This window comes from Rhinatrema bivittatum, chromosome 6, assembly GCF_901001135.1.
Source record: "Rhinatrema bivittatum chromosome 6, aRhiBiv1.1, whole genome shotgun sequence".
NCBI classification, from domain to species: Eukaryota; Metazoa; Chordata; class Amphibia; order Gymnophiona; family Rhinatrematidae; genus Rhinatrema; species Rhinatrema bivittatum.
Window position 1 is genome coordinate 265,894,517 of NC_042620.1, and position 24,106 is coordinate 265,918,622.

General features: G+C 44.2%; 1 protein-coding gene across 2 annotated transcripts in view; it reads left to right on the forward strand.

The window, feature by feature from the left end:
* The window catches only part of LOC115094260 (rho GTPase-activating protein 6-like), a 340,951-nt gene that overhangs the window by 122,581 nt on the left and 194,264 nt on the right, over window positions 1-24,106 (forward strand). For both annotated transcript variants that reach the window (XM_029607121.1, XM_029607122.1), the window contains exon 3: window positions 18,661-18,723. In XM_029607121.1, the coding sequence (XP_029462981.1) occupies window positions 18,661-18,723 (63 nt within the window). The remainder of the gene's footprint in view (window positions 1-18,660; window positions 18,724-24,106) is intronic.

Consider the following 24,106-nt stretch of genomic DNA (forward strand, 5'->3'; position numbering starts at 1 on the left):
GCTGCTCTGTGCAATTACCCGCAAGCCTTATTGTAAGGGTAGTAATATTTACAGTCAAAACCAAGCAACTGTCAAACCCATAACAAATTACTTTTAGCAAAATTTTTACTGGGTGAAGAGTCTTCTTAATAATTCAGACAATGCTGCTTGTTGTTCTTTATTTTTGGACTTGGCCATAGAAGCCATCCTGTGCTTTTCCCCTTATATCTGCGTGTCAATACCGCAGACCGTAAAAGTCAGGGCCCATGTTGGTTGCTGTCTGCATCCATTTCCCCTCCCACTCACCTCCACCAGAACAGGAGCGATGTTGCAGTTCTATCAAAAGCATCAAGGCTATTGATTGAGGGTAGTCCCCATGCCTTTTGTTAACGGTAGTAACTGCCACTCCTTGCAGGTTACCCCCATGCATCATCTTCTTCATTTCTGTTCTCTAGCCATTAGAGATCCACAATGTTTATCCCTTGCCCCTTTGAATTTGTTGACTATTGTTTTCTTCACCACCTCTTCCGGAAGGGTATTCCAAGCATCCACCACCCTCTCCATGAAGAAATATTTCCTGATGTTGGTTCTGAGTTGTCCCCCCTGGAGTTTCATTTCATGACCCCTAGTTCTAGTGTTTCCTTTCCGACAGAAAATGTTTGAAGTTTGTGCATAATTAAAACCTTTCAGGTATCTGAAGGTCTGTATCATATCTCCCCTGCACCTCTTCTCTTCCAGGGTATACATATTCAGATCCTTCAGCCTCTCCTTATAAGTCTTCCGATACAGCCCCCATACAATTTTGTTCACCTTTCTCTGGATTGCCTCCATCCTGACTCTAATCTTTTTGAGATACAGGCACAAGTACTGAATGCAGTGCTCCAGGTGAGGCCTCAACAAGGACCCATACAAGGGCATTATCACCTCCTTTTTCCTGCTGGTTATTCCTCTCTCTATGTAGCCTAACATTATTCTGGCTTTAGCTATCTCCTTGTCACATTACTACATCAACTTCAGATTGCCAGATACTATTACCCCAAGGGCTCTCTTTTGCTCCGTGTACATCAGTGTTTCATTCCCCATCATATGCAGCTCTTTTGGGTTACCACACCCCAGATGCATGTGTTTGCATATAATATTAATTTGGGAGAAGTTACAAATACTTTGGAGGACAGGATTAGAATTGGAGATATGGCAGATAAGGCCCATCTAGGTCTGCCGAGGGTCATTCCTGATACAGTGCCATAGACCTCATTTGATCTCTGGCTTTCTCTATACTTCTCTGCACATCTCCTGTATTCTCTCCCCCCATTCCCAATTTATTTTTCTAAAACTTACTGAATAGATATTCACTTTCCCCAAATATAACTTTTTATGATAGATATTTTCTGGCAACAACTCTCTGTATCTAGAGCTGTTTGCAATGTAAAGTCCCATGGAGGTGAATTGACCCCAAAAATGAGTAAATGTTTATACCCTTCATCCAATTAAGATTTTGTTATCCTTCTTTTCTTTTTCCTTTTCTGACATTGCAAACTCCACATACTGACTGAAATTATTCTTCTCTTGTCTCTACTCTTGAGACAGATATTTATCATGAAAAGCCAGTCTTTTTGGTGGTTTACAGTGTTTGTGTAGCATCTTTGCATTTGTCCTTGGTGAGGTCTACATTGAAGGATAACCAAAATATGCAAATTAATGTGTAACCTCCTCTTTGGAGGGCATCCAGAATGCTTGGGCACAGAGTGTTCCTGGGGACCATAACTCTACCTTCCTTTCTCTCTCTCTCCACAGGCCCTGGGTATTAGGAGCTCTTTCTGGCATGGAGGAGGATTCAACCTCCGGGGCCTTAGGCACTCAGTGCTAGCCCAGTCTCTCAGTTGATCTCTTTTTCTCTCATTGATACACACAGTTGGTTGTCTTGACAGTAAATTCTCCTTGAATGCTCCATGATTCACTGGACACATTACTGGAGTGTTCAAATAACATTACTTTACTGCAACCAAAATCTCAAATAAACAGTTAATACATCCAAAACAATCTTGAACGAGTAGATGTGACTCGGTTATTTACACTTTCGAATAATAAAAGGACTAGGGGGCATTCCATGAAGTTAGTAAGTAGCACATTTAAGACTAATTGGAGAAAATTCTTTTTCACTCAACGCACAATAAAGCTCTGGAATTTGTTGCCAGAGGATGTTGTTAGTGCAGTTAGTGTAGCTGTGTTCAAAAAAGGTTTGGATAAGTTCTTGGAGGAAAAGTCCATTAACGGCTATTAATCAAGTTTACTTAGGGACTAGCCACTGCTATTAATTGCATCAGTAGCATGGGATCTTCTTAATGTTTGGATAATTGCCAGGTTTTTGTGGCCTGGTTTGGCCTCTGTTGGAAACAGGATGCTGGGCTTGATGGACCCTTGGTCTGACCCAGCATGGCAATTTCATATGTTCTTAATCTTCCAATAAAATCAGAGTGAAATGTCCAGATCACTTCTCTGCCTTAACTGGGTTAGTGCCCATTTTGGTAGCTGGCATTAGGGTTTCCCTGTACCCAGGTAGCGAGAGCCAGGACCCCTAGCAAGACAATGGGAATATTCCTGTCTCTGTCTTGGTGTTTCTTGAGGAGTCCCTCAGGGAGAAAGTCCCCCACAGGAAAAATAAATAACTTCAGGCTGAGCAGGAGTGGAAGCAGGAAAAAATACCTCCTTCCAAACAAAAAACACCAACAAAAAATTCCTCTTCACTCTCAAAAGCTTAAAGTCTTCCAATTGTGGAGTACCTAGTTCCAGTCAGGGGCTGTGAAGTAGGAATTGTAATCTTCCTAATTTAATGTCTGCTCTCCTGAGCAGGGGAAAAGCCCAAAAATCCTCTTCGAAGCAGCAACAAAACCTATAGTTCCAAAGTTTAAGCAAAACTCAGCTCTCTCCAACTTTTAAACCCTCCATGCTAGATTTAGTTGATACCGGAACAGGAATCAACATATTCTTTCTTTCTCCACTCAGATGTTAGCTTGTGGGGATAAAGATTGAGAGACCTAGAACTCTCCGTTTTTAACAAAACCAAACTCAAATGGCCACACCTCACTGTGCTTCTGCCTGCATTTATTCAAGTAGCAGAACCAATCCAGACAATGTGACGGAGCAGCCTCATAGGAATGGTTTTCAAATTCCTAACCTACAATCTTCACCAAGGACTAGGCTAGGGACAAAAAATATGGACTAGAGAGGACCTGAGGTATAGCCTGACTGAATCCTAGTAGGGGACTAACAGGGTCCCTACACAAGCTATGCCTATTGTGACTGCCGAGTAGTTCTGGTTCTTGCACAGTTCTAGAAACCCTGGTTTTAACGTGGTTATGCTACTATAATTCCATCTGTGTTGGGCTGCTCACTAACACTCTTAGGGCTCTATAGATTGTCCAAAGTGGAGCTGCACAAATTCTCACTGGTAGCTCATACCACACCGGTCTTACAGTCACCGTATTGACTGCCAGTGTTTTGGCATATTAGATTTAAGATTGCAGTGATTATTCGTAAAGCACTGAATAAGGATTAAAGTTTCTGTTGACCATTACGGTAATTGTGCTCCATGAATCCCAGATTACTGAATGTGCAACTCTATGGTTTATGCATTTGCTGGAGACTCAGGAGAGAGCTTTTTCAGTCGCTGGGCCTAGGTTCTGGAACTCCTTACCAGAGAATTTGTGAGCTATGGAGTGCCCGCAACTTTGAAAAGCAATCGAAGGTATTCTTGTTTAGATTGCATTTGGTCTTGAGGAGCAGAAATGTGATTTTACAGATTGTCAGTAACACAGCTACAGCTGAGTTTTATTAAGTAAAACATATTTTGATTTCTTTGTAATTCGCTTCGAACTGTGGAGTGGGTGGGTAATAAATATTCAAAATAAACAAGAGCACTAGCACCCAGGACTCACACAGCAAAAATGTTAAGGTGGAGCCTGTTAGCTGACGCTCTTTGCACCACTCGCTTCTCTCCCCACGTGCCTCACTGACCCATAGGCCCACTTTTTACACACTTTTCACTGCTTAAGCCTTTTGCTAGATTTCTTAGTTTGCAACAAGTCAAACATACTGTATCTTGTCAGCTGTAAGCTTCTCCTTCACAGCTGGTCAGTTTTCTAAGCCAATCTCCTTTTTTTTTCCTTTTTATGAATGGAATCAACACTTATCCTTCTTCAAAGGACACCCTCCCTTCAGTCCTTTTTCCCATCCAGTCATCTCTCTGCAAATGCCATGCCCGGAAGCTTTAGAGTCGTGGTCACCCTGAGATTTGCTGAGGATTGGAGTAGGGGATGAATGCATCAATTTCCTCTCTTCCACCTTCCACTTTCCTCTATGGTCCACACTCTTATCACACACAAATTCTTTCTCTATCTTCCCCCCAACCATCTCTGGAGATGATCCCAGAATTCTCTTTTTTTCCCCCAAGCCCTACCCCAGCATTTTCCTCTTTCTGTGGGCCCAAGACCTAACCCCAGCACTCTCTCCTTCCCTAACTATAGGCACACAGAGCTAGTGCACCAAATCACACTCAGCAGAAAATAGCCCTTTTGTTCCAGCTCCTGCCCCTCCCCTAGCAGGCAGCCTGTAGGGAAGAGAAGCTGGAGAAGTAAAGATCAACTATGCTTCCTAATCCAATCCCTCCTCTCCTGTTTTGCAGAGAACAGGAAAGAAAGGGAAGAATTTGGAATGGCCAAAAGAGAACAAACCACAGAAGAGCTATTCTGCTTCCTTATCCAACCCCTTTCTTCTTGTTTTTCCCCTCCAGCACTGGTACCTATGGCCCAGGCCATATTGGCCTTTAGCGGTGTTTATTCGAGAGAAGCGAAACAGGAAATGACAACGAAATTTCGTATGTAGTTTTGGGTTGTTTTCAAAATGAAACTATTTAAATTCTGAAAAAATTTAATTGGAATCTCGTTTTGTTTTGAACATTAAAAAAAAACCAAAAACAATTCACCTGTCAAGCCTAGGCCCAGGCCCAAAGAGCAACCCCGAGATCTCAGCCTAGGCTGGGCCCGATGACAGGTCCTAGGCCAAGATCCAAGCAAAGGCCCAGACCAAAATATTTTGCTGGAGTCGGGAAATTTCCTGACCTCCACTTCCCTTCTCCATCAGGGATGTGATGCTGCGACCAGACCCAAATCCATCACCACGGCCCATCCTGGATGGTGGGTCCCGATGCCTGGGTCTTGGGCTAGGCCAGGGTTCAGTTCCAGACCTGATACTAGGGCATGGTCTGGAGGCCGAGTTCTGATGCTGGGGGCCTGGCCCAGAGGCTGGGTACCAACATCTGGGCCTCAGCCTAGGGCAGAGCCCTCATTTCCAGAGTCAGGCCCAGGCCCAAAGGCTGGAGCCCAAGCCTCCCGAGCAGCCGGGGCTTTGGGACAGCAAACAATGGCGATGTCCCCCTGGCCCGCCCCTTTGAAGAGGCCCAGCACTTATTCACATACTGGCGTTTACGCGCCTGACCAGGCCTCTTCGAAAATTCGCCCGGCGTGCGCAAGGCCTGGCCATGCACGTAAACGCCGGGATTTATGCGTGCAGGTGGTTGAAAATCTACCCTTTATAGAAGAGAGCAAGAACAGCTTGAATTGTATGCGGAAACAGATAGGAAGCCAATGTAGTGACTTGAGAAGAGGTGTAGCCTAGTAGTTAGAGCAGCAGACTGTGAACCAGAGAAGCCAAGGTTCAAATCCTGCTGACAATCCTTGTGACCTTGGGCAAGTCACTTCACTCTCCTTTGTCTCAGGTACATATTTAGAGATTCATATTCAGGCATAGTCTCCCTAGCAAAGTTAGCCAGATAAACTTATCCAGCTAACTATAGGGCAACTCTTTGGCCTGACCAGACTTAGCAGGGTAAGTTATCTGGCTAACTGTGAATGTTATTGTTATCCAGAACTCCTCTAACTTCATCAACTAAATTCTAGCCATCTAACTAATAGGAAGATAAAATTTAGCCAGATGTGTGCCCAGATATTCATTTAGCTGGCTTACTAAATGCTTTTGAATATAGACCTCCTAGATTATAAACTCTCTCTACCTGAATATAACTTGCCTTGAGCTTAAATGAAAAAGCCCAAGCAAAATTAAAAAAAGAAATATATTAAATAAACAAACAATGCTGTCAGCAGACTCCTTGGCCTACTCTCATTACAATTTATCTGGAATAATCAGGCCAGAGCTATTGCTACTGAGAAGAATTCCTCAATGGTGTCCTTATAGAATGGATGTCCCCAGTTTAATGATCCAATTCTGAAGCTTCAAAAGATTGCACCTGCATGTTAAAAGGTATCTTGGAAGGAACAAACAAGCAAATGCTGACATGAATTACAGAACTTTGACCATTTAATGATGGTTAATTTGTGAAAAAATAGAGAACAATGCAGAAATATCATTGGGCTATGTCACAGACACAGCTCCCAAGTTTATATAGACACAGTTACTAAGTTTATATACTTATACCTACTTATACCAATATCACTTTTCACATAACATCTTTTTTTTAATTGAAATATATTTTTATTGAAATATATTTTTATTATTAAGGTGACATCGCAACGCAACCAGCAAATTACAAATGCACAAAGAGGGAACAATTATACAAAGGAAATGGATAACAATACCATCATGCCTCCAACCCACCCTAAACCCTTCCCCACCCTTACAGCTATCCACCAAGTAGCATACAAATTTTATTGAGCAAGAATAAACCATATACATATGCAATGAAGAGCCATTAACCAGGGGACACAGTACCACCAATCATTTTAGTCACATGAAAGAGGAGGAAAAGAACTAAATGGTAGCCAGACATTTTGAACATGATCTTGTACTTTCTTGGAATCTTCCCAAACCAATGAGGTTTCTAACAAATAAAAGTCCAAAAAAAAAGAGGCCTTCCACATTTCAAAAGAAGGACCCAAGGGGTTTAACCAGTACCACAGTATCAAGTGGGATAGACTTGGTTTTTTGGGTAGTTGCCAGGTTCTTTTGGCCTGATTGGTGGTCAGTGTTGGAGACAGGATGCTGGGCTTGATGGACCCTTGGTCTGACTCAGTATGGCATGTTCTTATGTTCTAATGTTCTTAATCATCCCTTAACTAGCAGCAATCTGTGGTGCATACTCACATCAGAAGTGTCGCTTACAATGCCCAAAAGACAAAAGGCTACCGACCAGGGTCCAGTTGGGACATGAAGCGATTCAAAAATGTTTTTTATGGAATCCCAAAAAGGATGAATGACATTGCAATCCCGTAGGCAGTGGACCAAAGATGCCGATGTGGAGGCACACTTCAGACAGCAGCTAGATTTAATTATACTTGCTGCAAACACCTTACTTGGCCAATATATAGCCCGGTGTAATACTTTAATATGTAGTTCCCAGAGACGCACACATTTCATAGCATGTCTACTTAAATGGTCACAGTCAGAAATATTATCAGCCATAAACACAATTCCAACTTCCCCTGACCATTTCAGTGCTAAAGTAAAATAAATGTCATATGAGCTTGTCTCATGCATATATTTGTACATCATAGATATTGAAACCTTCAATTTTGCTATCAGGTGTAGTAATCTCTGAAAGGCGCCATTCACAATGTTCCCCAGGCCTGACATAAGGATGTGCCTCAGACAGCTTATCACTTGAAAATAATAAAGAAAATCAGTCGGTTGAAAATAAAAGTGCTCCATACAGTAATTAAAAGATTGGACATTCCCCGATTTCAAATTCATAAAAGGCAGAAGAGTAGCCACCCCCCATGCAGACAAGAGTAAAACAATTGACTTGAGGACCCAGATGGGAAATACCAGTTTCTCAATAAGGGCAAACAAAGAGATTCTTGCCACAGAAGACCACATGAGACCTAACCGTCTTCCAGACTCTCTGCTTTGCATACACTAAAACAGTGGATGCTGAATGGGGTAACAGCTCATCTGGCCTAGCATGAAGCACATATAGCAAACTCATAGGGTATACAAGCTCACTTTCCAAAGCTACAATTAACACTCAACTACTCTCTAATCACCAGTAATAAACACGCAGTATTATATTTGCATAAATCAGCAAAGCCCATCCCACCATCAACTTTGGGCGTAATCAACACTGAAAATTTCAAACGTGCTCTATGCCTCTTCCAAAAGAAATTGGAAAATAATTGGTGTAGAATTTTAAGATCTTTTCGGAGAAGTACAAAGGGCACCATTTGCAATTTATATAAAATCTTGGGAACTAATACCACTTTAACAAGCACCAAATGGCCAGCAAGGGATAGGGAAAATGCATCCAACTGTTTAATTTCAATTTAAAAACATGAATGAGAGATTGAAAATTAAGGCCATACCATAAGTTAGGGAAGTGATAGATTGTAGAGCTCAAGTATTTAACCATATCAGGTGCCCAGCACAAAGGCTAATTAAGCATTAAGTGCCCCAAAATATCTATAGCCTCTGATTTGTGAAGATTTAATTTTAAGCCTGAAAAGCTACCAAAGACCGAAATACAATCCAGCACTTGAGGAAGTACTGATTTTGCCTTTGTTAATAACATCAGCATGTCATTGCAAACAACATCATTTTTAGTTCAGAGGTGGCAATCATAACTCCAGTAATCTCACTGTTATCTCTAATTTTATTAATTAGGGTCTCCAAAGACAATATGAATAATAAAGGATACAGAGAGCAGTCCTGCTTAGTGCCCCTCTTCAACAGAAAAATGGGAGAAATTGCACCATTAACACTTATATAAGCCTTTGGCATTGATATAAAAGCCGTATCGCATGCAGAATAAACCATTCAAATCCAAAAAAGATAGTCCCATTCCATCCTACACAGGCTTTCTCTGCATCAAAACTAAATAGAATGGGGTCTACCGGCTGATTACGATGACAGGATTCCAGGGCCAATAACAAACATCTTATGTTAATGCTAGGCTTCCGCCCCATTACAAAGCCAGTCTGCTCTGGAGGTATGAGAGATGGAAGGACCCGTTTCAGTAAGTACCTTAGCATAAATATTGACATCTTGCTTGAGCAATGAGATAGGTCAATACGACCCTGGATCAGTGAGATCCCTACCCGGCTCAGGCAGCACAATAACAGCCACTTCACACATTGAATTAGGAATTAGTTCATCCTTTGCCATAGAATTAAATAATGCCATCAAGGGGTCTGAAATAAGGGATTGCAAATATGTATGAAACAATGAATTAAGACCATCAGGGCCTGGTGTTTTATGCAATTTCAACTCCTTAATAACAGAAGTTATTTCACACGTCAAAATAGGCCTATTTAAACCTTCAGTTTTTGCCGGGGTTAATTTGGGAAGATGCAGGTCCTGAAAAAATGTATCTGTTTGGCCCACATTAGAACATTCAGATAATAATCCTTAAAAAACTCCCCTATCTGTGAGGTGGAAGTAACGTATGTTTCATCCAGTCTCTTAAGACCACTGATAAATTTAGACTGATGTTGAGCCTTAAGCCTGGATTTTCTAAGGTGCGCTGGCTGCCGGCTTTTGTACCGAATAACTACACCATAAAAGGTATAGTTATTCAGCGCGAAACTGGCGGCGATAAGGGTCCTTACCTTTCGCAGATGTATCCGCAGAGTCAGCCCCGGTGCCGCCCCGACTCCTCCTCTTCTGGGGCCGACTCTACCCCGACTCCGCCCCCATTTTTGAAAATGACCTCCTTAGCCAGCATATGGCCGGACTTATTGTTATGAAGATACAGTTTTCATTTAAACAAGAATATGGCATCCTTAGCTTTCTGGTGTAGCATATCATTCAGCAATTGCTGGTTGGTTTGAAATTTGGCCTTCCTAAAAGCAGAATCATGTGCATTCCATTTTTTCTTGTAATAGGTCAATTGTTGCCCTAGCTCTAAAATTTTTTGAGATCTGGCTTTCTTTTAAATGCTACATAACTAATAATATCTCCTTGAAGAACAGCTTTAGCAGCTTCCCAGAACAAACCTGGCTGCATCTGGTGTATGGCATTTGCATTTCCATACAATTGCATTTCTCCTGCAAAACTTTTGAAAATCAGTTTCCAGACTCAGCCATTCCATCATACGCCATTGATATAACCCAGACACCCTGCCCAAAGCAACCATTTTGCAAAGGACAGGGCAATGATTGGAAATAAGAACGTTCCCTGTTTCAGCCATTTCAACAACATTAAAAAGAGATTCAGATAACAAAATGAAATCTATTCTAGATTTAGTAGGGTGGGATTTTTGCATGATGTGTGAATTCACGTTCACCAGGATGGAGAGCCACCCAAATCTCTACCAAAGATAACGTAGAGCAAAGAAAATGAACCCCCTTATGCTTACCCAAATTAGGAAGTATAGCAGCGGAGCATCTATCTAATTCTGAGTCAGGTACACAATTGAGATCTCCTCCCGAAACCTCATTCCCATGCCCTAAAGCTGAATAACCAGTGACAATGTTCGTGAAAAAGGCACGATCGTACTGGTTAGGGGCAGAGGCTGAAATCAAAATGATCTCTTTCCCGAATAAAACTCCTTTTACCATAATGATCTGCCCATCCAAGAGAAATGAAACCTGCTTGTGAATCAGTGGTGCCAGAGGTAAAGAAAACCTGAGAGAAACCACCTTTCTGAAGTGTGCTATGTTCAGTGTCTGACATATTGGTTTCCTGAAGAAAAACAATGTCACCCCTGGATCGATGTAAGTGTGATATCACCTTTTCCTGTTTTATCGGGGAACCCTTACCAACTACATTCCAACATATATATTGCAGGTACTTAGCCATATTATACTCCTATTTAGAAATAACGACAAACTCCCCCCCCCCCCGAGGAAATCGTTATGGAGCACATCATCGCGTGTGTCTGAACAGCAACGGAAACTGAAAAAAAGCCCCCATTACGCTCAGAAGTGCCAGGCCCTGAAAAAGGGGTGGGCCAGGGGGGCATGGTCTGGGCAGGGAGGGGGCGGGACAAGGACCGGCCAGGACAGTGATCATTAGGCCCTGTCCCGGAGAAGCACGTGCCAGCAGCGAAGGAGCAGATAAGTTACAAAGCAACAAAAATAAAGCCTAGTATTAGTATAGGGGTCAGGGAGGAGAGGGTAGAAAGGAAGGCTCCTTCCCAGTCCGCTTTCTTTTCAGGCCGTCCCCCCCCCCCATTACTAACAAAACTGGTTGCTGTGCCTTTTGGCCCTTGTTTGGTGTTTTGTTGGTCCCCTTTTATATTGGGGGGCAAACTGTAGCTAGGGATTCACTCGTGTGAGGACCGCCATCCTGCTTGCCCTCGGAGAACGCAGAGTTGCTTACCTGTAACGGGTGTTCTCCGAGGATTCCAGTCCTCCCATAACCTGCCCGCCACCCCGCGGAGTTGGGTTTCACCTCATAGGTATTTTCCTTAATTACATTTTATCCCTCGGTTCTAGGTTATAAAACTCACTCTCCCAATTTGGCGAAGTGAGGTCCCCAAGTGGCTAGGCTATCTTTTGCTAGGACAGGAAAAAAACCCCCTTCAAATCTGCTTTAAGAAAATGGTAGCTACAGCCTATGCACAGAGAATCTATATTCCTCTCTCCCCGGGGGCTGAAGACTCCAAGTGGGTGTCCTCAGTAAGAGTAAAGTTCATGTTACGGTTCTCCTCCCAGTTCCCTCTCTCTCTCTCACTCTCTCTCATCCCAGATGGAAGGACCCCCCCGGAACACCCAGCTCTCCATGTTCCTTTCTCCAAGGCCGCAAGAATGGCAGCAAAACACTTCCTCCCAACTCTTAACCAAAAGTCTTTTCCCGCACTGAGTCCAAAAAAATCACCAGAAGGTCTCTGCAGCAGGTCACCACCACCACTCCCGTTTCCTCATGGAAGTGGCAGAGGGGCAGGTCTTCCCTATCCTGGGCACCCCAGGGAGCTGGTTCCCCCCCCCGTGCCCTCTACCAAAGCAAAACCCAGGGGTCTCGCAGCCTTCTTACTGAAGGGGCAGAATCTTAAAAATCTCCAAAACAAACCAGGGAAAACCACCCAGCAGCCAAGGAGTGCCCTGCGAGGCAGCTTCCTTGACCTGGCCCAAGAACTGCTGGCAGGCAGTACCTGCATCCAAGGACAGGCCCCCAAAATCAAACCGAGGAAAATCTCACAAACACCTCCTCTGAATTTGAAACCAAAGTATATTGCCCCAGAGCTCCTTTTATGTCCTTACAAGGGGGCAGCCATCCCAGCACCCTCAATGGGAGGGGCTGCAAGGAGTGATGCCTCCCCCACTTTCCCAAACTATCCTTACATTAGCTAGCAGAAGTCACCCAGGGCCATACTGGCAATAAGCCCGGGGGCCATCACATATGAATGCCTGCCCTTCTGTATGCCTTATTTGTACTGCATGCTCTGCCCGCTGCCTCATATTAGAAAAGTGAACCGTGGGATGAGTTCTTCTGAACTACAAAAGTGTGAAGATCGCAAGTGAGTCCAAAACTAGAACTCATCCAGTAACATTATTACATACACACACCCCTTCTTCCCCCCCCCCCCCCCCCCCCCCCCATCAAGCCTCTCTCCTTTCCCCCTTCTCCGTGAGTCACCGACAGGGGCCCCTCCTCTCCTGTTTTCCCATGGCTCCCTGTCACTGACTCCATGGCAGGCTGCCCTATTCTTTCCTGCCTGGCTCTGACTGTATATTCACGCTGCTGCTGCTGCTAAAGCTGCTCTCAGCCAGCTACACTCATGATTCCCTGCATCTGGTCTTGCATCAACGTGTGCTCCTTCCACACTGACCTGTCCAGTCCCTGCGCTTGCGGGAAATTATGCAGTTTAGTGTGACTATGCATGTGCTAATAAATTATGTGCAGAATTCTGGGCACACATGATGTCACAATTCCCCAGAGTGTAACTGAAAATGAAATGTCACTACTGACCTCTCTCCTGGCTTTCTCTCTCTCTCTCTGCACAGCATGGTACCACTTTTATATGCAGTTTCTATTTTTTTCTGCTAGCTAGTAGTGGGGCTAGTTCAAGCTGGTTTAGCAAGCTGGGCTTACTCAGTTGGCTGACCCTGCCTCACCTCAGTGGAGCTCGGTTTGCAAGTGAAAACCCCCAGCCTTTTTACAGCAAAAAGGACATGTCCGGGCCACACACCAAAAGCTACACCTTCAAACTAGTAGCAGCAATGTGGTCTCCGTGTCTGCTTCAGCTAGCGCCTTTCATTCCTTCTGCTCTCTCTGGCACTGGGTAGGCTTGTGCATGTATGGCTCTTCTCTTGGGGTTCTCATACTGAACCACAGCCAGGAAGCCCTGCCCCTGGAGCAGGCAGGCGCAGTCACAAGAAGCTGGCAGAGCTGTTCCAGGCTGTGCCACCAATTCACCCCTCCCCTGACTTGCAGGGAACAGGAGGGGAGAGGTGAATTTGTAGCAGACTGAGCAAAGCAGACCAGTGATGAAGAGCTACTTTGCTTCTTAATCCAGCCTTTCCTCTCCTGTTTCTCTCAAGCAACCTTCAGAGGCACAGGCTAGCACTTCTCAGCACACTGAAAAGGCTTAATCTCCCTAAGCCACTTATACTGGGCACCTATGTTCATTTATTTATTTATTTGTCATTTTATATTCCATGGATCCATAGATAGTTCACTATGGATTACAATAAAACATACATAATAAAAACAATAATAAAATAAACAACATAAAATAATAAAAACAAGACATAAAATCAAACACAACAATCATAACTTTCCAATATTGGGATCAAAGCTCTTCCCCAAATTAACTGAAAGCCTGCACAAAAGCCAACTTTAAGTATCTGTTTCAGTACAAATGTTTAAAGGAAAATGCAGCAAACGAAAAGGCCCTTGCTCTCATACAGGTCGATCCAGTAAAGTGTGCTCCGTCGGAGCGCACTGTCACCCTGCTCTGGACGCGTGTTTTCCCTTACCCCTTATTCAGTAAGGGGAGGAAAACACGCGGCCCACCCGCGGCACCTAATAGCGCCCTCAACATGCAAATGCATGTTGAGGGCCCTATTAGGTATTCCCGAGCGATCCAGTAAGTAAAATGTGCAGCCAAGCCGCACATTTTACTCTAAGAAATTAGCGCCGCCCAAAGGTCGGCGCTAATTTCTTCCGGCGCCAGGGAAGTGCACAGAAAAGCAGTAAAAACTGCTTTTCTGTGCACCCTCCGACTTAATATCATAGCGATATTAAGTCGGAGGTCCCCAAAAGTATAAAAAAGTAAAAAAAAATAAAATAAAATTTTGAATTCGGCCTGCGGCTGTCGGGCCGAAAACCGGACGCTCAATTTTGCCGGCGTCCGGTTTCCGAGCCCGTGGCTGTCAGCGGGCTTGAGAACCGACGCCGGCAAAATTGAGCGTCGGCTGTCAAACCCGCTGACAGCCGCCGCTCCAGGCCAAAAGGAGGCGCTAGGGACGCGCTAGTGTCCCTAGCGCCTCCTTTTCCTCGTTTGCACCGCGTCGCCTAATTTAAATACTGGATCGCGCGCACCGGCGAGGGGCCGGTGCGCGCGCCGGGAGAGCGGGCGTTAGTCCGCTCTCCCACGGACTTTACTGGATCGGGCTGTAAGTCTGAAAAGAAAAATTATTAGTGGATAGAATGCATAAACATTTCTGGGATGACGAGCAGAGTGAATGAATTGGCATACACCAAGGAAGCTTATTATTTAACTAGTGGGGGTCTTCGTGGATAGCCTTATCCATAATTGTAAAAACTCCAAAATGTACTCATTGAATGATTGGTAACCAATGAAGATCTTTCATATGTGGATGAACATTTACTCCCAAGAAAGACCAAAAATTAGGCGAATGGCTGCATTTTGCACTAGCAATACAACGTGTTGCAGATATACTGAGTTGCAATAATCAAGATGATTTAATACTATAGCTTGAACTTCTAACTGAAATTCTTTTTCAGGAAACATTTTTCAAGAGGGTGAACCATTCATAACTTGGAAAAGGCTGTTCCTGCAACCTTTTAAACCTGTGATTTCAGTAAAAACTTACAATCAAGAAGTACCCCCCCCCCCCCCCAAGGTATGGTACAGGTCATTGTGAGGGAGCTGCTTGGAGTCTGGCCCTTTTGGTGATTTCAAATACTGCAGAAGGGGGAAAACAGGTCAGAATTCCCAGAGGCAGGGCAGATAGTGTGTCAGTCATAATATTTCTAGGAAGCTGGCAACCCTGCCACACTCCCAAGAACCCTAACACCCGCCTCCCACATTTCTCCTGTATTTGTCCCCTGGATAAATGGGAAATAGGTGAATGGAGGGGGGTCTGTGTGTGTTGCTCTCTCAGGTTGGTGCAAGGCTATTAATTGCCCTAGGCCAACCTTAGAGTCATGCATCTTCTCCCTTGCAGCCTTTACCACACTCAATTAAAAATGATGCATGAAAAAGGACATTCACAGCAACAAGTATATTATTTTTACATGTACTGCTGTGGTGCCAACTATAAAACCCTGCCTAATACCTGTATGGTATTAGGCCTATTGTAAAGTGCATTTGATATGGGTTTGTCCTCAGAAAACCATGAATAAACTGAATTACTCTTACAATATAATAATCCTCCCATACCAAAACAGCACTAACTGCTATCACTCAAACAGTAACAATCCTACCTATGAAAAGGTAACACTGCAAATATGTCAGATCCTAAAACACCAATATACCTTCTATTAGGAAAACAGAACAAATCAGGTTGCTATAGATCAATAAACAGAAATTACATGCCAGCAGAATACCTCTCCTCAGTCACACACACAAAACACAGACAGACCCTCACAAAATACAGAATAAAACTACCATAAAGTACAAATAGAAATGTATAGATAAAAGCTGAAGTGGAAATCACAAGAACCCAGACTCTGTATGTGCAATAGAAACACCATCACTGCTCATAAAATGATAATAAAATCAAGAAACTTAACACATCTATCATAATAGTAACACTATACTAATAGAAAGAATACATATTTCAAAACAGCTGACAAACATAACACCATTGAATAATTCAAATATTTTCAAAAAGGTCTTAAAACCAATAAAATATTTCAAAACAACAGATATCAAATAACACCCAATAATTAAAAAATAATATGAATAAAAAAATTCCCTGCTCTCCCTACCTGGAATCTTTTGATTTCCTGTCACCCTGAGATTGTTGTGCGGAAGGGGACCACATGAACTTTATACTCTCTCTTTCACACACATATACACCCTTACACCCTTACACACTCATACACACACCAATACTCTCACATCCTCTCTCACATACACAGGCTCTCTTCTCCTCACACACACATACACACAGGCTCTCATGGATGTTCTTTTTCACATATATGCACACATGCATACAGACTCTCACATGCTCTTGCTCATGCATACAGGTTCTCACACGCATTCAAACCTTCATAAAGGTTCTCACACTCACTGCTCCCTCATACATACCTACAAGCTGTGCCTCACGTACTCACACATTTATACAGGTTCATACGCATGTTCTCACAAACACCAACACAGACTCTCTCTTTCTCTAGCACATCTATGCACACAGGCTCTCACTCATTTTCATTCATGGACACAGCTTGTCATTTCCTCTCACATACACTCAGGCCTCCCTAGGTCTATTCTTCCGGCTACACCCCTCTTTAAGAGCCTGTGGGTCTAGATTTCCGGCTGTGGTGGGATGGGCTCCACCATTGCCACGCTGCTCTTGATGCCCTGTTGGACCTTGCATATGGCTGCGAGCACTTAGGCAAAGTGAGACGCCTGCCGTAGGAGGATTTTCGGGGGACTCTTTTTGCCGCTTCCCAGATTTTGCAGCCTGAGGTGGTCGCCTCACCTTCCCTCGCTATAGAACCTCCCCTGATTCCTACTTTATGTGTTTCATCCTTTATACTTAGAATGAAATTCCCAATATTTATTCCAGGAGAAGAAGTTGATAAGGCTTGACATCCAATCCACAGAACACTAGTTTTACTACATTTTAATATCAACCTATTACAACCACCCTTGAATTTTTTAAAAATTTTAAACAAACAATTCAGATGGAACGTCATTACAAACTTTACGGGGGAAACAAAAATTGCACATCGTTTGGCGTAGAATTTCTAAATTAAACCTAATGATAGTAATAGATTACCTTATTGCTGAATATACACATTAAAAAGTGCCACAGACCAGCGCCGATCCTTGGGGTACTCCCATGTCATTTGCATACCATTTTGAGCAGTCAGCTATGTTACACACTTGCCTCATTCTATTATTCAAGAAGGATTTGAACCAACGAATTTCTTTACCACTAATCCCAGTATCCTTCAGCTTAATTAACAGCTTCCTATGACAAAAGGCAGAAATTATATTGAGCTGTACCAGGACTCAGGAGTCCTGATTTCTTCTGATCTAAAATACAGTGGATGTTGTCTAAATGAGACAGTAAAGTATTTCAGTGCCGTAATGCTTCTGTTCCTTATCATAGATCTTATTTTCTACTATAAACTCATCCAGTTGTACTAACACCCACTTCTCTAAAATTTTACTCAAAGTGCAAAGGTTAGAGATTGGATGATAATTAGAGGGTAAGGCAGGAGAAACAGATGAGTCCTTCAAGACAGGCCTCACTATAGCTCGTTTCAAAACCTCTGGAACCACACCTTGGTCTAAGGAAAGATTAATAATATGAATCAAGCATTCCCTAAATAAATCAAGCTTATCCTTGATGGATCAAATTGGACATGGCTCTAAACTGCAAGATGACATCTTAACCTGAGATATTATATCATCTAACCCTTTGGGTGTAATAAGCACAAAGTTGTCCCACTTAATAGAACCTTCAACTGATGTATCTAGGGTAGCTACGGCTCAGAGGTTTGTAGTAAAGAATCAGTGATAAAGTTGAAATAAAAAAATGCACTAATTTTTAGTGCATGTTTTTGCATTGGAAGTAATTCCATATGTAGGTCATTTGCATGCATTAGCATGCATGGAAAATGAACTCAAGTTACAGCAAATTTTTAGCACACTTCTGCCCCTCAGTTTGCTTTCTCACATAATTTAGAAAATGTGCTTACCCAGATTTAAATTGGTGATCAATTAAAGTAAATACCCATGTTTCCTGTCTGCTTTCTCTCTGTTGCTGATAGACAAAACAATATGTACTGCATTACAAACACTGATCCCTGGGGAACGAATGTTTTCTTTGCTGATTTTCAGCATGATCTTCAATTGCTAGAGAAAAGATTCTAATGCCGCAATTGAATGTCTTCCCCAGGAAGCGTCCTCCTGTCACTCTTTCAGGACCGATTGCTTTCAGTAATTAAGGGCATTGGAATGTCCTCGTTAAAGGACTGCATTGCTTTAAGAGCATAGCTGTTCCACTTGGACATGCAGTTTGATGAGTCCAGACACCCAAAACCTTTGAGTCTCTATTGCAGAATGTAGGATTTGAAGGTGCTTCATAGGAACCTAGCAAATGTGAGAGAGGTGACACATGCTTAGGGAAATCAGGAATACTCTGCAGTGCAGTCACAGGAAATACCATCTTGTACGAGACAGGCTGACACCCATGTATCCAACCTCTAGTGCAACAGAAAAGGCCGTAGTATAAACTCGTTTATTGTTCTCACTCACACACAAAACTGCAGATGACATTCTAATGTTCAATCCTTGTCTTGTTCTGGCAGATGGACCAAAGCGCAGGAAATCCCTGAGAAGAAAGCTAGACAGTTTCTCTAAAGAAAGGAAAGGTAAGTACTCACGGAGATACTGGGCTAAAAGGAAGACAAGGTACACCACGGGTGACGTAAGAGTTATCTGCACCAAAGACAGCAAAGGTACGACGTGTGTTAGAGAATTTACTCCGAAGAGAGGAGGAGAGGTATGATGTTTGCCAGAGAAACAGTGCCACAAAGAAAGCAGGCATCCAATGTGTGTCAGAAATGCAGAGTTGCAAAGAGAGAAAAGGTACAATGTGTTTCAGATACTGTAGAATGGAAAAGAATGTTTTTCAAATATTGTAAAGGAAAGGTATGATGCCGTGTCCAGGAAGCATGTGCATTAGAGATATTGTACGTGTTATTGCGCAAGGGCTTCAGTAAATATTTTATGTTGTAACTGAAACCAAGAGGACCATCTTCAGATACAGACAGCAAAGTTAGCTGGATAAACTTATCTGGCTACATTCAATAGTGCAGCCACACTATTGAATACAGCTGGCTAACTTTAGGACAGTTCTTTGGCCTGATCAGAGTTAGCTGGCTAACTCTGAATATCAAAGTTACTCCCCTAACGTAGACATAGATTAATCAAATTATCACATGCAATAGGAAGAGGGGTGTGTTTTATGGCAATAGCTTATTTATCATAAAGTATACTATCTTAGCACTTCACAGAGTGCAAGTGTCACTATTGTACCTCCTACCTATGACCACTGGGGGGGGGGGGGGGAGAGAGAGAGAGAGAGTGAACCTAACTAACTTAAGGCCCTTCTAGTAGTTAAGTATTTATATCTCTATGTGAGGCCCACCTAGTTACTCGAGGTGAGGTTTAGGTAGTAGTTTGGGGGTTAGGGGCCACTTTGGCATTCAGAGTGAGACGTACGAACAGAACAGTGCACTCTTGTGAAGATTTGAGGTCCTTTGGAGTAAGGAAAAGATGAGATTTGTACAATATTCTCTCAACCTAGCTTGATATTACCCAGGTAGAGGTTCCATCAAGCTAGGTTGAGAGAACATTGTACAAATCTCATCTTTCAGTGAGTTTCTTCACTCCAAAGGACCTCAAATCTTCACAAGAATGCATTGTTCTGTTCGTATGTCTCACTCTGAATGTCAAAGTGGCCCCTAACCCCCAAACCACTACCTAAACCTCACCTCGAGTAACTAGGTGGGCCTCATATAGAGGTATAAATACCTAACTACTAGAAGGGCTTTATAGTTAGGTTCTCTCTCTCTCTTTCTCTCTCTTTCTCTCTCTCTCTCTCTCTCTCTCTCTCTCTCTCCCCACTTTCAAAATTAGCATCACACCATGTGTTATGGTGCTTTTCATATGTGAAAAAAGTCCATAACGCCGCTTGGAAAATAACCCCCTTAGCCAACTAAATTCTAGAATCCTAACTTATTAGCTGGCTAGAATTTAGCCAGATATGTGCCCAAATATTCAACTAGCCAGCTAACTTCTGAATATGCACTTTCTCATGTCCCTCTGATTCTTTAAAATACACTTGGTGCTTGACACACTTAATACCTTTGGACCCTAGAGAACTCTCCCTCCCAACAAAAAGTCCAGTAAACAGGGCTTGAAGATAGCAGATTGTAACTGTGTATGTGTCTTAGCCCTGATGTCTTTTGAGACTGATCCTGTAAATGTTAAAGTATTCCCTGGGATCAGGGTTACATTAACAAAACATAAAATACCAAACATGACATGTTTCAACCACAAAAATCTGGTCTCTGACTAGGGAATACGTACTCAAAGTCACGTGAACACGATAACTTGCAAGTGAAACAATTCTTTTCTTCTTTACTCCTCTCGGACAATTGTCTTCTGTAGTTTTTTGATGATAGGGGAATGATGACTTCAGGGACGCCTTGAACAGATGGCAGCAAAATCAGTTGTAGGTACCTAAAGTCCTCAGGCTTTTTAAAGAAGGGCCAAGCAAGTAACGGCTGCAAAGACTTCTTTATTCAACATAATGGTTGATTGGAACTGACTTATTAGTGGAACATAAATCACAGGTGGTGATCCCCTAGCTAAACAGATGCCTTTTGACACTTAGGGGCGGATTTTAAAAGGGTTACACTCGTATATTTTGCGCGTAACCCCAAAAACCCGCTCCTGCGCGCGCCAAGCCTATTTTGCATAGGCCCGGCGACGCGCGCAAGTCCCAGGATGCATGTAAGTCCCGGGGCTTGAAAAAATGGTCAGGGTGGTCCGGGGCGGGGCGTGGGCATGGCCAGAGGCCTCTCCACTGCTGCTGGGCCAGGGGATCTCGTGCTGGCACTCGGCCGGCACGCGCAACCTACGCCTGCCCAGAGGCAGGCGTAAATTAAAAAATAAAGGTGGGGGGGATTTAGGTAGGGCTGGGGGGCAGGTTAGATAGGGGAAGGGAGGGGAAGGTGGGGGGGGGGGGCGGAAGGAAAGTTCCCTCCGATGCCGCTCCAATTTCAGAGCAGCCTTGGAGGGAACGGGGAAAGCCATCGGGGCTCCCCTAGGGCTCGGTGCACGCAAGGTGCACAAGTGTGCACCCTCTTGCGCGCGCCGACCCCGGATTTTATAACATGCGTGTAGCTGCACACGCATGTTATAAAATCGGGTGTAGATTTGTGCGCGCCGGGTTGTGCGAACAAATCTTCGCCTGCGCGTAGGTACAAATATCTGGCCCTTAGAGTTCTCATACTCCCTTGAATGCAGTGGTTTCCTGGCTGCTATTTTCAGGTTGATTTCCATATCAGGAAAAAAAAAAGTATGACAGTTATGTGAGAAATGTAACATGAAGGAATTGTTACACTTAAGGACCATTATATTCACATTGTTGGTACATTTTCCTAGTCAAAGAATTTATCAGGCAAGCTATGTTAAGTTCTGTTTTGTTTTTTTACCTTTTTTGTACTTTTTTCAGTTCATTTCTGCTTTCCTTCTTCCTCCTACTTATTTCTGTGGAACTATTACATATTTACAGCACAATTCTACCCTGTGCTTACTTAGAAGGATTTTTCCTTTTTCTTTTGCCTTCTTTCCTGTATAACACGAATGGTTGTACGGTTATAGTCCTCCATAGAAAACAAGATTGCAAGACAGTGGAGTATTTAATAACCTCTTTTGGTTACTTTGTTTTTATTTTTATGTACGAATGGAAGCTCCAAACTCTTATGTAGATGTTAAACATTTTGAAGGCAATAAAGAAAGCCTTTCAGCAGGTATAATGCTGTTTTATCCAAAGAAAAGGGTTGTTTGATTATGTAAACCACAAATATTAGGAGAGTACAAGACAACCCCAATCCTAGATCAAAGCAACACAAACAAAGCATGGGATCTAATATTCCAATTCTTTTAGACTCCAATAATGTTGGGAATCCCGGCACGGCCGGGTCCCCCCTTACCTTCAGGCTCCCTTCCCTCACCACGGCCTGCTCCGTTCCGGCTCGTGCCGCATCGGGGCCTTCTCGTGGCGTCCTCCCCATGAGGGAGACGCCGTCGGCATCTTCAGGTGGGTCTGCCCCCTAGGCGCGCGCGCACCTGCCCGGGATTTAAAGGAGCCGCAGCGGGAAACCTCGGCCCGGCCCCACATCCCAAGTCATCACCAAAGGCCTATTTAAGCTGCCTCAGACCTCATTGCCTTGCCTTCGCAACAGGTCGACTCCTTGTGTAGCTAATTGCTGACCCTGCTTGTTCCTGACTCCGTTCCAGTGTCCTGCTTGCTACTGTCTCCATTCCAGTGTCCTGCTTGCTCCTGTCTCCGTTCCAGTGTCCTGCTTGCTACTGTCTCCATTCCAGTGTCCTGCTTGTTCCTGTCTCCTGTCCAGTATCCTGCTTGTTCCTGACTCTGTTCCAGCCTTCCTGCCTGCTCCAGTTCCATTCCCGCTCCCGTGTTCCGGTCCCTGCTTGCTTTTGACTTTGGCATGGTTCCTGGTATTCTCTGTCTGCTGCCCGTCCTGACCTTTGGTGTGTTCTTTGACTTCGTCTATCTTCTGCCTGCCCTGACCTCTGGCCTGCCTCCTCGTCTGTTATGTTTTGAAAGGTTTGGGTGGACCCTTGGACACTGTGGCAGCTGACCACGCCCACGGGGGGAAGTCCCATGAGGGGCCACAGGTCAGGCTCAGCTCTGGACACACAAACACAGATTATATCTTTATTTAGACAGTTTGTGAAGCCACCAGAGGTGGCGGTAGTGAGTAGAAGATGGAGCCCGGCTGGGCTAGTATTCCTCAGGGCGCTGGAACAGCGGTTCCACCGGTAGCAGTGCTGTAGTGAAAAGAACTGAGAGAATGAGTTCAATAAGACATTCACAGAGTCCCCAGTATGGAGAAGCCCTGAGATAGGGAGAGCTGGCCCTCGAGGAGCGAGTTCCAGATCACTGGGAGCTGTGACTCGTAAGCAAGTACTCACGTAGCAGTTCCACGTAGGAGATGGCACTGGAGCTGGAACGGAGACAGGCCCTCGAGGAGCGAGTACCTGGTTCCAGGGAAACAGCTCTGAGAAATAGATGGTAGAAGTACTCACAGATGATGTCTGTAGCGAATTCTTCCAAGTAGAAGAGGAGATGGATACAGGCAGCGAGTCAGGGAAAATGGGCCCTGACTTGCTGAAAGAAGCAGAGAGGCCCCCGAGGAGCGGGTACCTCGTTAGCAGAAAAGAGTCCAATAGAAGTTGGAGGAAGAGTAACTGGGTACGGAGGGCAAATCCCATCCGTAGGAAATCTCTTGCTAACTCAACGGCTAGCAATAAACAGTAGGCTTAAATATCCGGGCAGTGTGACGTCATCACAGGGGGATGCCCCTGAGGTTCGCGTCAAAGAGGAAATAAGAATGAGGGCCGCTCAGCGCGTGCGCCCTAAGGTACCTGAGGAGCATGGCGGGAGAAAGCGCCCAAGCCGGTTCGGGGACGCCGGAGGGGACGGCGGGCAGACGCCGCGGCAGCCAGACGTCCACAAGGAGCAGGAGGAGTCGCAGAAAAAGAAAGGTAGGTGGAGTGAAGCCGCCGGGCAGCGACGGTTGCAACATCGTCTTGCACTGCTGCTGTCTGCCTCGACTCCTGGACCGTCTACCACGACCCACGCCTTCAGCCTGCCTCGACTCGGACTGTTCTCTGGACTCCTCTTCGCCAGGAGACCTTTGCCTAAGTCCTGCAGGCCCCGGCACCCAAGGGCTCAACGAGGGTTGGTATAGGTGAAGGTCCTGTCAGGTCTCCTGGTTCTGATCCGCCTCCCGGCTACGAGTACCACTGCAGGCCTCCCTTCAGTGGATCCTCCATACGCTCTAGCCGGCCCAAGGGTCCACGTTCATAACAAGTAACCCAATGTAAAAGACATGAAATCTTCGTAACATTTTGAAAGGTGTCATCAAGTCTGACGGCGTCTCATGCACCGCAGTGCTAGGACTTACAAAACTGGTATTAGCAAAGGTGGATGAT